The 14,111-nt window shown below is 44.7% G+C and overlaps 1 protein-coding gene across 4 annotated transcripts in view; it reads left to right on the forward strand.

Moving 5' to 3' along the window:
* The window catches only part of LOC110504061 (neurofibromin), a 118,714-nt gene that overhangs the window by 19,683 nt on the left and 84,920 nt on the right, over nt 1-14,111 (forward strand). For 3 of the 4 annotated variants that reach the window (XM_036962074.1, XM_036962075.1, XM_036962076.1), the window contains exons 7-28: nt 1,500-1,575; nt 1,768-1,925; nt 2,009-2,182; nt 2,617-2,745; nt 2,867-2,941; nt 3,081-3,212; nt 3,364-3,501; nt 3,665-3,778; nt 3,931-4,010; nt 4,163-4,286; nt 4,462-4,708; nt 4,823-4,896; nt 4,994-5,077; nt 5,191-5,571; nt 5,774-5,913; nt 6,060-6,182; nt 11,897-12,097; nt 12,341-12,522; nt 12,730-12,941; nt 13,234-13,395; nt 13,505-13,608; nt 13,841-13,976. In XM_036962074.1, coding sequence (XP_036817969.1) covers nt 1,500-1,575; nt 1,768-1,925; nt 2,009-2,182; nt 2,617-2,745; nt 2,867-2,941; nt 3,081-3,212; nt 3,364-3,501; nt 3,665-3,778; nt 3,931-4,010; nt 4,163-4,286; nt 4,462-4,708; nt 4,823-4,896; nt 4,994-5,077; nt 5,191-5,571; nt 5,774-5,913; nt 6,060-6,182; nt 11,897-12,097; nt 12,341-12,522; nt 12,730-12,941; nt 13,234-13,395; nt 13,505-13,608; nt 13,841-13,976 — 3,246 coding nt within the window. Of the gene's footprint in view, nt 1-1,499; nt 1,576-1,767; nt 1,926-2,008; nt 2,261-2,616; nt 2,746-2,866; nt 2,942-3,080; nt 3,213-3,363; nt 3,502-3,664; nt 3,779-3,930; nt 4,011-4,162; nt 4,287-4,461; nt 4,709-4,822; nt 4,897-4,993; nt 5,078-5,190; nt 5,572-5,773; nt 5,914-6,059; nt 6,183-11,896; nt 12,098-12,340; nt 12,523-12,729; nt 12,942-13,233; nt 13,396-13,504; nt 13,609-13,840; nt 13,977-14,111 lie in introns of all 4 variants that reach the window. The other variant, XM_036962073.1, reaches the window with a different exon arrangement.

Consider the following 14,111-nt stretch of genomic DNA (forward strand, 5'->3'; position numbering starts at 1 on the left):
AGATGGGTGGGAGGGCAGACAGGCTGTCACCAATTTATTAATGCGCAAATTGCCGAAAACAAACCATGTTTATTCGATACCTAGGTTTTGGCCCTAATTTTAGTAAAACAATTTGGGGGGGGGGGGGGGTCTGACGTCATTAAGTCCAACTGTTTTTATCCACAAGACGGTTGAATGGAAATGCACCGTAGCAGGCAGTTGATATATTTTCTATGCAAACATTCTAAATGTTGTAAAAAATAAGTTCATGGAAACGTGCAGTACCAGTCAAAAGTTTGGACACCTACTCATTCCAGTTATTTTTTTCTACATTGTTGAATAGTGAAGACATCAAAACTATGAAATAACACACGTAGTCATGTAGTAACCAAAAAAGTTTTAAACAATTCAAAATATATTTGAGATTCTTCAAAGTAGCCACCTTTTGCCTTGATGACAGCTTTGCACACTCTTGGCATTCTCTCAACCAGCTTCATGGGGTAGTCACCTGGAATGCATTTCAATTAACAGGTGTGCCTTGTTAATTTGTGGAATTTCTTTCCTTAATGCATTTGAGCCAATCAGTTGTATTGTGACAAGGTAGGGGGTATACAGAAGATAGCCCTATTTGGTAAAAGACCACATTATGGCAAGAACAGCTCCAATAAGCAAAGAGAAACAACAGTCCATCATTACTTTAAGACATGAAGGTCAGTTAATACAGAACATTTCAACAACTCTGAATGTTTCTTCAAGTGCAGTCGCAAAACCCATCCAAGCGCTATGATGAACTGGTTATCAGTTTCATCATAGCACCACAGGAAAGGAAGACCCAGAGTTACCTTTGCTGCAGAGGATAAGTTCATTAGAGTTACCAGCCTCAGAAATTGCAGCCCAAATAAATGCTTCACAGAGTTCAAGTAACAGACACATCTCAACATCAACTGTTCCGAGGAGACTGTGTGAATCAGGCCTTCATGGTTGAATTGCTGCAAAGAAACCCTACTAAAGGACACCAATAATAAGAAGAAACACGGGCATTGGACATTAAACCGGTGTAAATCGGTCCTTTGGTCTGAGGAGTCCAAATTTGAGATTTTTGGTTCCAAATGCCGTGTCTTTGTTTAAAATTCAAGACACACTTAACCAGCATGGCTACCTCAGCATTCTGCATTAATACACCATCCCATCTGGTTTGCGCTTAGTGGGACAATGACCCAAAACACACCTCCAGGCTGTGTAAGGGCTATTTGACCAAAGGAGAGTGATGGAGTGCTGCATCAGATGACCTGGCCTCCACGATCTTCCTACCTCAACCCAATTGAGATGGTTTGGGATGAGTTGGACCATGTGGGAACTCCTTCAAAAATCATTCCTCATAGTTTTGATGTCTTCACTATTACTCTACAATGTAGAAATGAAGAAAAATCCTTGAATGAGTAGGTGTGCCCAAACTTGTGACTGGTACTTTAGCTACTGTCAGTTCTAGAGGACAGTTAAATGTTTTTGTTCCTCCGCAGGCCTTTTGGAACTGGGTGGAGAACTACCCTGATGAGTTTACCATGCTCTACCAGAGACCACAGACAGACATGGCAGGTCAGTATTCTCAATAGCCTTGTATTGGACTGAAACAGATACTGTCACAACATGCACTTAAAAAAAAAAATCCATGTTAAATCTCAAAACGGATTCAAAGGGACTGTAAGGAACAGTTAAGGACACTAAAGAAGTTAGGTGAGTTTAGGGCTATCTCACTCGTGTGTGTCTGTCTCTGTGCACACCCTTTAGATGCTGCAGAGAGGCTGTTTGACCTGGTGGACAGCTTTGCTGAGAGTGCCAAGAGGAAGGCAGCAGTGTGGCCTCTACAGATCATCCTCCTCATCCTCTGTCCCGAGATCACACACGTCATCTCTCGAGAGGTGGTGGAGGAGAGCAAGGCCAACAAGGTGAGATGAGAGAACACACACACACACACACTGAGATGAAATAGGTAGTGTGACTTATAGTTGCTTTCTCTGTCTTGCTACAGAAGCTGTTCCTGGAGAGCTTGAGGAAGGCCCTAGCAGGCCAGGGGGGCAGCAAGCAACTAACAGAGAGTGCTGCCATCGCCTGTGTCAAACTGTGCAAGGCCTCCACCTACATCAACTTGGAGGACCACTCCGGCATCTTCCTCCTGGTGCAGTCCTTCGTGGTGGACCTCAAGGTCAGAACGACCAACCACTCTGTTGCCATCTGGGGGCTAGGGAATGCTACAGCAGTGGTGTCAAATCAAACACACATGGTTAGCAGATGTTATTGCGAGTGTAGCAATGCTTGTGGATGCTTGTCTGGGTTTTATGTTCGTCATTTATGTTGTGGAGTAAAATTGACAATGTCCTTTTCTGTATAGACATTTCTATCTACAACGTCCTGAACGGTAAACTCTGATTGATACGCCTACGGCTACCCCTTAGACCTTTTAGAAGTGCAACTGTTGTGCTAGTGGTACCGCTATGGAGCTATGGCCATTTTTCTAATACCCATCCAACCATCTCAGAACTACACAAAGCCCCTTGTGTTATGGTTAATTGTGAATTTGGTTCATTTGGATATTGCAGACGGTGACATGCAGCTTCCTCCTCCTATCTATTCCATCAGGCCCTGCTCTTCAGCCCCACCAAGCCCTTCTCTCGCGGGGCAGGCAGCCAGAATGCAGACGTGGACCTCATGATCGACTGCTTCGTCTCCTGTTTCCGTATCAACCCTCACAACAATCAGCACTTTAAGGTCAGTCAGTCTGCTCACCTCAGTGCATCGGTTGAGAAATGTGCAGACCATGTCTGAATGATGCTTTACCTAACTGTCAAAGCGGCAATTTTGACGAAACATTCTTTATTCATCTCCTCAGGTCTGTTTGGCGTCGTCCTCCCCCTCTACCTTTCACTTTGTTCTGGTCAACTCCCTGCACAGAATCATCACCAATGTAAGTGTGTACCGTCTCCACTACTACTTACTACCAAGTTCAGTCTAAGTACAGTTGATAGGACGGTGTTGATCTCAATTGCCGTTCCTACAGGAGTGCAATATTAATGAGCTTCTCTTTTATCCTCTTTGTACTTTAGTCTGATCTGGACTGGTGGTCTAAGATTGATGCAGTGTACTGCTACTCTGGAGAGCTGCGACTAATGTTCTCAGACACTCTGAGCCGAGTGATGCAAGGCCTTCATACACACGCCCCACTACGCATGACATCGGTGAGAAAGGGGACCACACACACTCATATTCACACTCACTGTCGCACCAATTGTTGGAAACCCACTTACCTTTTGTTTTCCTGTATAAGCCAACCACCTAGGACCACTACGTCTTAGTTACACCTAAAGGTACAACTTCTCTCTCTGACAGAGTCTGTCATTTAAAGAGAAGATGACCACCAGCCTTAAGTTCAAAGAGAGAACCACAGATCTGGACACACGCAGCTACAAGTGCCTCCTCCTCGTCCTGGTCAAACTCATCCACGCCGACCCCAAACTCATGCTGCACGTATGTCTTACACCAACCACCACAAACATACTGAGACAATGTCCTGTCCCGTGGCTCTGTTTGAATAGTTTTACACCCTCCCTTCCACTTGTGTGAATGTTTGTGTTTCCTCTCTGCCCTTACTTTCCCCCATACATGCACGTTTAACGTGTGTGTGTTGTAGAACCCAGGGAAGCAGGCTCAGGAGACTCAGAGCAGCACAGCAGAACTGATCGCAGGCCTGGTGCAGCTGGTGCCCTTGGCCAACACAGCCCAGCTCTCCCAGGAAGCCATGGAGGTCAGTTTATACTCCTTCTCTCTTACTCCCACTCCATCTACTCTGCTTCTTTATTCTTTCTCATTCTGTCCATTTCAACTCTATTCCCTAGCATTGAATTGTCAACTTCAAGTAAGGCACATTTCTCTCTGTCTCTGTTTCTCCCTGGCCAGGCTCTGCTGGTGCTGCACCTGCCTGAGACCATTGAGCTGTGGAACCCTGAGGCCCCCATTGAAACCTTCTGGGACATCAGGTACAAGGACATGGTTTAGTTCTATGGGCTTTTCAGTCCAGATGTATTCCATGTAGACAGACACACTGGTCATGGATTCAGTAGTAGTCCCAGTCTTTAGTAGCATGTGTTGAGATTCCATTGGGCTTTAACACTGGCCTATCCCATTGTAGCTCCCAGGTTCTCTTCCTGATATGTAAGAAGCTGATTGGTCACCAGATGGTGAACAGTACAGAGGTGTTGAAGTGGTTGAGGGAGATCCTTATCTGCAGGAACAAGTTCCTCCTCAAGAACAAGGTGAGGTCAAGGACTCTTACCTCACATGAGAATAACCATTGAGGGCTAAAAAGCACTTTCAATGGAGATTCTCCATTAAACATTATTTTTAGTCTAGGACGACGCTTAGGTCTGGAAAACCGTCCAGAGAGTTTTGCGTGTGTTGGACATGTCTAACTCCTCTCTGCTCCTCCAGGAGTGTGCAACGCAGGGCAGTGGAATCCCCATCTGCAGACAGGCCCAGACCAAACTGGAGGTGTGTCTATACATGTTTCTGTGGAGCCCTGACACCGAGGCCGTGCTGGTGGCCATGTCCTGCTTCAGACACCTGTGTGAGGAGGCTGACATCCGCTCTTCCGCTGACGAGGTGCCCGTCCAGACCATCCTGCCCAACTACGCCACCTTCACAGAGTTCGCCTCCGTCAGCAACATGATGGCCACCGGTCAGTAAAAACATTGTGTTTTGTAGACTACTTTAACGTGGTCTGAGAGTCACTATATAGGCCAACGCTTTAAGAAAATGACTCCCTCTACGTGTTCCACTATGTGTTTGGTAGGACGCTCCACCCTGCAGAAGAGAGTGATGGCCTTGTTGAGAAGGATAGAGCACCCCACTACAGGAAACACTGAGGTGTGAAAGAATAGAGAAACATTTAAATACAGTTTATCCTTGCTTACATCCCTCTAGTATTTGACGTATCCCTCCTTGTTTCCATGTCTCACCCCAGGCATGGGAGGACACGCTTGCAAAATGGGAGCAGGACACCAAACAGATTCTTAACTTCCCCAAAAACAAGGTGGAGGATGGTCAGGTAAAAACACTTCAATTTTAGGATTTAGGTTTGTTTCACCGTTAATACAAATAACACAGGGAACCACTGCTCCAAACTCTACCTAAATACCTGCTCGCTGTCTCCCCCTGCAGGAGTGGATCAACATGACAGGCTTCCTGTGTGCTCTGGGCGGGGTGTGTCTGTCTCAGCGCAGCAAGCCCTGTGGCCCCGCCACCTACAGCCCCCCCATGGGCCCCATGAGCGAACGTAAGTACTCCATGGTCTCTGTGGGCTCCTGTGATGTCTCCAACGCTGGAACCTCAGCCACCTGCTCTTCCTCCACTGAGACCCCCCTGGGCATGTTCCTGGACCGCCTGCTTGCTCTGCTGGTATGTGGTCATGAGAGGGTGGGTCTGCATGTCCGCACCAATGTCAAGGAGCTGCTGGGGCTGGAGCTCAGCCCGGTCCTGTACCACATGCTCTTCAACAAGCTCAGGAACAGCATCGGACGCTTTTTCGACACACAGGGGCCGGTGAGTGGATGGGCTGGGGAGGAGGATGGGGACGTTAACCAATGATTTGAATTGTATTAGCATAGAAAATCTTATTAGGACAGGTAGGGTGCTGCAATCAGCATATCACATTTTATTAGTTCTTTATCAAATATTGGTCCGTTGAGATTAGCAGGAATGTAGTTAAGACTGATTTAATGGAGTTGTCTCTGTGCTATTGCAGGTCCCCATCAATGATACTAACACACAGTTTGTAGAACAGACCATCGCCATCATGAAGAACCTACTGGACAACCATGCTGAGGGCAGCTCAGAGCACCTGGGACAGGCCAGCATAGAGACCATGATGCTCAACCTGGTCAGGTGAGAGACACTCACTTACTCACCCAGGTCGCAGTTGTAGCCTACCTTGTTAAATAAAGGTGAAATAAAAAATAAAACTCAGCTTATGAAATGCCTAATCAGTTGTCCATCTTCAGGACCTTATTCAGTCTCATCTCACCCCCCAGGTACGTGCGTATCCTCGGCAACACGTTGCATGCCATCCAGATGAAGACCAAGCTGTGCCAGTTGGTGGAGGTAATGATGGAGAGACGAGACGACCTGTCCTTCTGCCAGGAGATGAAGTTCAGGTGAGAGACAGACAGCACCCCCTCCTGGACAGACCTAAACAAGCCAAACTAGCTAAACGCTACTTAAAAGTGTCAGTCAGTAGTTCAAACAATAAAAAAGTGTCTCCCTGTTTTGGTAAAAAGCTAAGTGACGGGGCTGGAGAAATATAACCACTCTCAAATTCATAGACAGAGCTATGGACTGACAATCCCTGATATAAAATTGTAGTTTTAACCATGTTTTGAGGCTGTATTGTTTGTTTACATTTACTTTGTTTACAAACATTGGAGTAAAACAAGCTTATTTTGGGTCCTGATGGGGTACGACAGTTGAACGTAGCTCATGAGGCATTTATAAGTTATATTCTTCAAGACTCAATGGGTATACATCAGAGGTGAGACCAAGTCATTGTTTTACAAGTCTCAAGTCATAATGTGCTCTTCACCAAATGTAATAGCATTTCATATTTTTAACAAGAGTAATAGTTAGTATATTACATTTACGCAAATCATAAATGCCTTTAAAAATATCTACATATTTATTACTTTCCAAATTAACTTGATTTCAATGGAAATACATGGGTAGCCATGAGAAAGACCCCCCCCCCCCCAAATAATGATTGATTATCGAGGATCACTATGGTGCGCAATTGGGCTATGTAGGCTTGTACACAATCCCCCAACTTTAACACACATGCACACTGTGTGTGTGGTTACACTAGGCCAACATATGTCAATGGTTTTAGGAACAGCAGTAACATCAGGCAGGATTTAGGCTTCCAACTAGCTCAATCTTGGGTGCAATGATCACGTTCCTGCACTGACTGACTGTGTGGAGGATGAAATATTCTTATTAAATACTTTTTTCTTTACATAGTTGAATGTGCTGACAACAAAATCACACAAAAATGATCAATGGAAATCAAATTTATCAACCCATGGAGGTCTGGATTTGGAGTCACACTCAAAATCAAAGTGGAAAACCACACTACATCAAAGTTGGATCAGCCTGTAATGTCCTTAAAACAAGTCAAAATGAGGCTCAGTAGTGTGTGTGGCCTCCACATGCCTGTATGACCTCCCTACAACGCCTGGGCATGCTCCTGATGAGGTGGCAGATGGTCTCCTGAGGGATCTCCTCCCAGACCTGGACTAAAGCATCCGCCAACTCCTGGACAGTCTGGTGCAACGTGGCGTTGGTGGATGGAGCGAGACATGATGTCCCAGATGTGCTCAATTGGATTCAGGTCTGGGGAACGGGCGGGCCAGTCCATAGCATCAATGCCTTCCTCTTGCAGGAACTGCTGACACACCCCAGCCACATGAGGTCTAGCATTGTCTTGCATTAGGAGGAACCCAGGGCCAACTGCACCAGCATATGGTCTCACGAGGTCTGAGGATCTCATCTCGGTACCTAATGGCAGTCAGGCTACCTCTGGCGAGCACATGGAGGGCTGTGCGGCCCACCAAAGAAATGCCACCCCACACCATGACTGACCCACCGCCAAACCGGTCATGCTGGAGGATGTTGCAGGCAGCAGAACGTTCTCCACGGCGTCTCCAGACTGTCACGTCTGTCACATGTGCTCAGTGTGAACCTGCTTTCATCTGTGAAGAGCACAGGTGCCAGTGGCGAATTTGCCCATCTTGGTGTTCTCTGGCAAATGCCAAACGTCCTGCACATTGTTGAGCTGTAAGCACAACCCCCACCTGTGGACGTCGGGCCCTCATACCACCCTCATGGAGTCTGTTTCTGACCGTTTGAGCAGACACATGCACATTTGTGGCCTGTTGGAGGTCATTTTGCAGGGCTCTGGCAGTGCTCCTCCTGCTCCTCCTTGCACAAAGGCGGAGGTAGCGGTCCTGCTGCTGGGTTGTTGCCCTCCTACGGCCTCCTCCACGTCTCCTGATGTACTGGCCTGTCTCCTGGTAGCGCCTCCATGCTCTGGACACTACGCTGACAAACACAGCAAACCTTCTTGCCACAGCTCGCATTGATGTGCCATCCTGGATGAGCTGCACTACCTGAGCCACTTGTGTGAGTTGTAGACTCCGTCTCATGCTACCACTAGAGTGAAAGCACCGCCAGCATTCAAAAGTGACCAAAACATCAGCCAGGAAGCATAGGAACTGAGAAGTGGTCTGTGGTCCCCACTTGCAGAACCACTCCTTTATTTGGGGTGTCTTACTAAATGCCTATAATTTCCACCTGTCTATTCCATTTGCACAACAGCATGTGAAATGTATTGTCAATCAGTGTTGCTTCCTAAGTGGACAGTTTGATTTCACAGAAGTGTGATTGACTTGGAGTTACATTGTGTTGTTTAAGTGTTCCCTTTATTTTTTTGAGCAGTGTATTTAGCTGTCGGGTATATTAGCCACAACTTACCGTTCTTTGTGCAGCTTCAAATGTCGAACAGAGTTATAAATTGTTGCGCCTCTGTCTGTCATTTTCTTCCTGCCTGTTTTGCAAGTTGCAATCTGTTTTTTGTTGGTACAGCGTCATCTTTATATCTGTTTTTTGTTGGTACAGCGTCATCTTTATCTGTTTTTTGTTGGTACAGCGTCATCTTTATCTGTTTTTTGTTGGTACAGCGTCATCTTTATCTGTTTTTTGTTGGTACAGCGTCATCTTTATATCTGGTTTTTGTTGGTACAGCGTCATCTTTATCTGGTTTTTGTTGGTACAGCGTCATCTTTATCTGTTTTTTGTTGGTACAGCGTCATCTTTATATCTGGTTTTTGTTGGTACAGCGTCATCTTTATCTGGTTTTTGTTGGTACAGCGTCATCTTTATATCTGTTTTTTGTTGGTACAGCGTCATCTTTATCTGTTTTTTGTTGGTACAGCGTCATCTTTATCTGTTTTTTGTTGGTACAGCGTCATCTTTATCTGTTTTTTGTTGGTACAGCGTCATCTTTATCTGTTTTTTGTTGGTACAGCGTCATCTTTATCTGGTTTTTTGTTGGTACAGCGTCATCTTTATATCTGGTTTTTGTTGGTACAGCGTCATCTTTATCTGTTTTTTGTTGGTACAGCGTCATCTTTATATCTGTTTTTTGTTGGTACAGCGTCATCTTTATATCTGTTTTTTGTTGGTACAGCGTCATCTTTATCTGGTTTTTGTTGGTAGAGCGTCATCTTTATCTGTTTTTTGTTGGTACAGCGTCATATTTATCTGGTTTTTGTTGGTACAGCGTCATCTTTATATCTGTTTTTTGTTGGTACAGCGTCATCTTTATATCTGTTTTTTGTTGGTACAGCGTCATCTTTATATCTGTTTTTGTTGGTACAGCGTCATCTTTATCTGGTTTTTGTTGGTACAGCGTCATCTTTATATCTGGTTTTTGTTGGTACAGCGTCATCTTTATATCTGTTTTTTGTTGGTACAGCGTCATCTTTATCTGGTTTTTGTTGGTACAGCGTCATCTTTATATCTGTTTTTTGTTGGTACAGCGTCATCTTTATATCTGGTTTTTGTTGGTACAGCGTCATCTTTATATCTGTTTTTTGTTGGTACAGCGTCATCTTTATATCTGTTTTTTGTTGGTACAGCGTCATCTTTTTATCTGTTTTTTGTTGGTACAGCGTCATCTTTATCTGGTTTTTGTTGGTACAGCGTCATCTTTATATCTGTTTTTTGTTGGTACAGCGTCATCTTTATCTGGTTTTTGTTGGTACAGCGTCATCTTTATCTGTTTTTTGTTGGTACAGCGTCATCTTTATCTGGTTTTTGTTGGTACAGCGTCATCTTTATCTGGTTTTTGTTGGTACAGCGTCATCTTTATCTGTTTTTGTTGGTACAGCGTCATCTTTATCTGTTTTTGTTGGTACAGCGTCATCTTTATCTGGTTTTTGTTGGTACAGCGTCATCTTTATCTGGTTTTTGTTGGTACAGCGTCATCTTTATCTGGTTTTTGTTGGTACAGCGTCATCTTTATCTGGTTTTTGTTGGTACAGCGTCATCTTTATCAGTTTTTTGTTGGTACAGCGTCATCTTTATATCTGTTTTTTGTTGGTACAGCGTCATCTTTATATCTGTTTTTGTTGGTACAGCGTCATCTTTATCTCTGTTTTTTGTTGGTACAGCGTCATCTTTATATCTGGTTTTTGTTGGTACAGCGTCATCTTTATCTGGTTTTTGTTGGTACAGCGTCATCTTTATCTGGTTTTTGTTGGTACAGCGTCATTTTTATCTGTTTTTTGTTGGTACAGCGTCATCTTTATCTGGTTTTTGTTGGTACAGCGTCATCTTTATCTGGTTTTTGTTGGTACAGCGTCATCTTTATCTGGTTTTTGTTGGTACAGCGTCATCTTTATCTGTTTTTGTTGGTACAGCGTCATCTTTATCTGTTTTTGTTGGTACAGCGTCATCTTTATCTGGTTTTTGTTGGTACAGCGTCATCTTTATCTGGTTTTTGTTGGTACAGCGTCATCTTTATCTGGTTTTTGTTGGTACAGCGTCATCTTTATCTGATTTTTGTTGGTACAGCGTCATCTTTATCTGGTTTTTGTTGGTACAGCGTCATCTTTATCTGTTTTTGTTGGTACAGCGTCATCTTTATCTGTTTTTTGTTGGTACAGCGTCATCTTTATCTGTTTTTTTGTTGGTACAGCGTCATCTTTATCTGTTTTTTGTTGGTACAGCGTCATCTTTATATCTGTTTTTTGTTGGTACAGCGTCATCTTTATATCTGTTTTTTGTTGGTACAGCGTCATCTTTATATCTGTTTTTTGTTGGTACAGCGTCATCTTTATCTGTTTTTTGTTGGTACAGCGTCATCTTTATCTGTTTTTTGTTGGTACAGCGTCATCTTTATATCTGTTTTTTGTTGGTACAGCGTCATCTTTATCTGTTTTTTGTTGGTACAGCGTCATCTTTATATCTGTTTTTTGTTGGTACAGCTTCATCTTTATATCTGTTTTTTGTTGGTACAGCGTCATCTTTATATCTGTTTTTGTTGGTACAGCGTCATCTTTATATCTGGTTTTTGTTGGTACAGCGTCATCTTTATATCTGTTTTTTGTTGGTACAGCGTCATCTTTATCTGGTTTTTGTTGGTACAGCGTCATCTTTATCTCTGTTTTTTGTTGGTACAGCGTCATCTTTATATCTGTTTTTTGTTGGTACAGCGTCATCTTTATATCTGTTTTTTGTTGGTACAGCGTCATCTTTATATCTGGTTTTTGTTGGTACAGCGTCATCTTTATATCTGTTTTTTGTTGGTACAGCGTCATCTTTATATCTGGTTTTTGTTGGTACAGCATCATCTTTATCTGGTTTTTGTTGGTACAGCGTCATCTTTATATCTGTTTTTTGTTGGTACAGCGTCATCTTTCCAAGGGCTCCATCTGAATTCACCCATCGGCGTTCCTCTGCACTGCCACGCGCAACTTTTTCTCAGCTGGCACAATTTGATTGGCTGCTGTCCGATTCAAACTGTAATCCGTTAAATTAAGAGTTGATATTTGGGTTTGGAGAGGGTGTCAGTTCGAGTCATAAGGCATGAGTCATTGGTGTTAAAATCAAAGTCGAGTTGCAAGTCATTATATTTGTGCCTCCAGTCTGACTCGAATCCAAGTCATGTGACTCGAGTCCACACCTCTGGTATACATCATTAGTTTATAAGGCCAAAAATGTCTGTAGCAATTGCCGATTGCCCCTTTAAAGGCTACCAGTAATGAACCTTTTTTTAAAGACTTGTTAATTCAACCCCTCACCATGTCTCTTCCAGGAACAAGATGGTGGAGTACCTGACAGACTGGGTGATGGGCACCTCCAACCAGGCTGCTGATGACGATATCAAGTGTCTGACCAGAGACCTGGACCAGGCCAGTATGGAGGCGGTGGTGTCTCTGTTAGCTGGCCTGCCTCTACAACCAGAGGAGGGAGACGGGGTGGAGCTGATGGAGGCCAAGTCCCAGCTCTTCCTCAAGTAACTACAACATGCTTTACTCATATACCTTTTAGTCATGTAGCTGACACTAATCCAGAGAGACTTAGTTATCTGTTGCTGCTCTTCAGCTTTCTGTACTGTGCATGCTGTAACATTTCCACACGCAAAATAAACTCTGTTTCTGTATAGAAGTAAAGGAATGCATTAACTTAAATGTGCACTTAATTTGAATCCATACTGACAGTTAAGTGTTCTGAACCCTGCTTTACCCCCTGTACCCAGGTACTTTACCCTGTTTATGAACCTGCTGAATGATTGCAGTGAGGTGGAGGATGATGGCCAGCCGGTGGTTGGGAGGAAGAGGGGCATGTCTCGACGCCTGGCCTCCCTCAGACACTGTACTGTCCTGGCCATGTCCAACCTCCTCAACGCCAATGTGGACAGCGGACTAATGCACTCTATCGGTGATCTACTTTAGCAGTAGTGATTCTCTACATTTTTGTAGTGCCAGACAACCATAACATTTGTCCTTCCATCCAGCAAGGACCATAGCTTCCAAAATGAACAATCAAACCTCAGTTAAAATGTCCCTGTATCCACTTCCACCCTTCATCTCTCTCTGTTGCTCTGTCTCTCTCTCACTCCTCCCCCCACCATCCATCCTTCTCCAGGTCTGGGCTACCATAAGGACCTGCAGACACGGGCCACCTTCATGGAGGTTCTGACTAAGATCCTCCAGCAGGGGACAGAGTTTGACACACTGGCAGAGACGGTGCTAGCTGACCGCTTTGAGAGGCTGGTGGAGCTGGTCACCATGATGGGAGACCAGGGAGAGCTGCCCATCGCCATGGCACTGGCCAATGTGGTGCCAGGATCCCAGTGGGTATGTACGAAAGAGAGCACTAGGTCATTTTTGTCTCACCTTGTGGTGACCAACCTTCACACTGAAGAGCACTACAATAACACACCTGTTTCTGCTAGTCAAGGTGCTGATTCATTAGTAGAATCAGACATGTTAGTGCAAGGCTGGAGTAAAAGCCTGCATCTCCTGTAGCTCTCCAGAAAAAGGGTTGGCCACCCATGTGCTAGTATGAGTGTGTTAATTCTAGTAGTTCTAGAAAGGTGTTTACGCATTTTTGTGTATTAGAGTTTTTGTCTGCGTGTGTCTTCTTCAGGACGAGCTGGCCCGTGTGTTGGTGACGCTGTTTGACTCCCGCCACCTGCTGTATCAGCTGCTGTGGAACATGTTCTCCAAGGAGGTAGAGCTGGCTGACTCTATGCAGACTCTGTTCAGAGGCAACAGCCTGGCCAGTAAAATCATGACCTTCTGTTTCAAGGTAAAACCACATTTCTCTCCCATACAGACCATTTTAAATAGTAGAACCTGAAGCACTCACACCAAGCATGACATTTTAAATCCATTTTAACGTTGAAATCCTTTGTCAGGTGTACGGGGCGGCGTACCTACAGAAGCTACTTGAGCCTCTACTTAAAGGGGTCGTCACCACCCCAGAGTGGCACAACATCAGCTTTGAGGTGGACACAACCAGGTAGGAACCTTCACTGGAACCATTCCACCAGTTAGTTTGACTGTGGTAGCCTGTTGTGGTGGTAAGAGATAGCACATCGATTTGAGCAATTATGGGGGGGTAACCTTGTTAAATGGAAGTTACCAAGGCAATTTTTACTTTTTATTTCATGAATGACAGTTGTAGGATTCTCCTCTTCCTCTCTTTCCCCACCTCCGTCTCTTTTTGTCCTCTCCACCCTCCCTGTCTGTAGACTAGAACAGTCGGAGAACCTTGAGGAGAACCAGCGGAACCTTCTCCAGATCACAGACCGGTTCTTCCTGGCCATTATCAACTCCTCCAGCGAGTTCCCTCCGCAGCTACGCAGTGTGTGTCACTGTCTCTACCAGGTAGGCTCATATTCCACCCCTGGCCTGACACTGCTCTCTGGGTGGGTGGAGTGCTGTCGCCACTGGCTTCCTTCTTCCACACTGTGCCAGTAATGGCATTAGTCAACAGCTCTCACTCTAATACACACACTGCCA

Source organism: Oncorhynchus mykiss, chromosome 24 (assembly GCF_013265735.2).
Source record: "Oncorhynchus mykiss isolate Arlee chromosome 24, USDA_OmykA_1.1, whole genome shotgun sequence".
Taxonomy (NCBI): domain Eukaryota; kingdom Metazoa; phylum Chordata; class Actinopteri; order Salmoniformes; family Salmonidae; genus Oncorhynchus; species Oncorhynchus mykiss.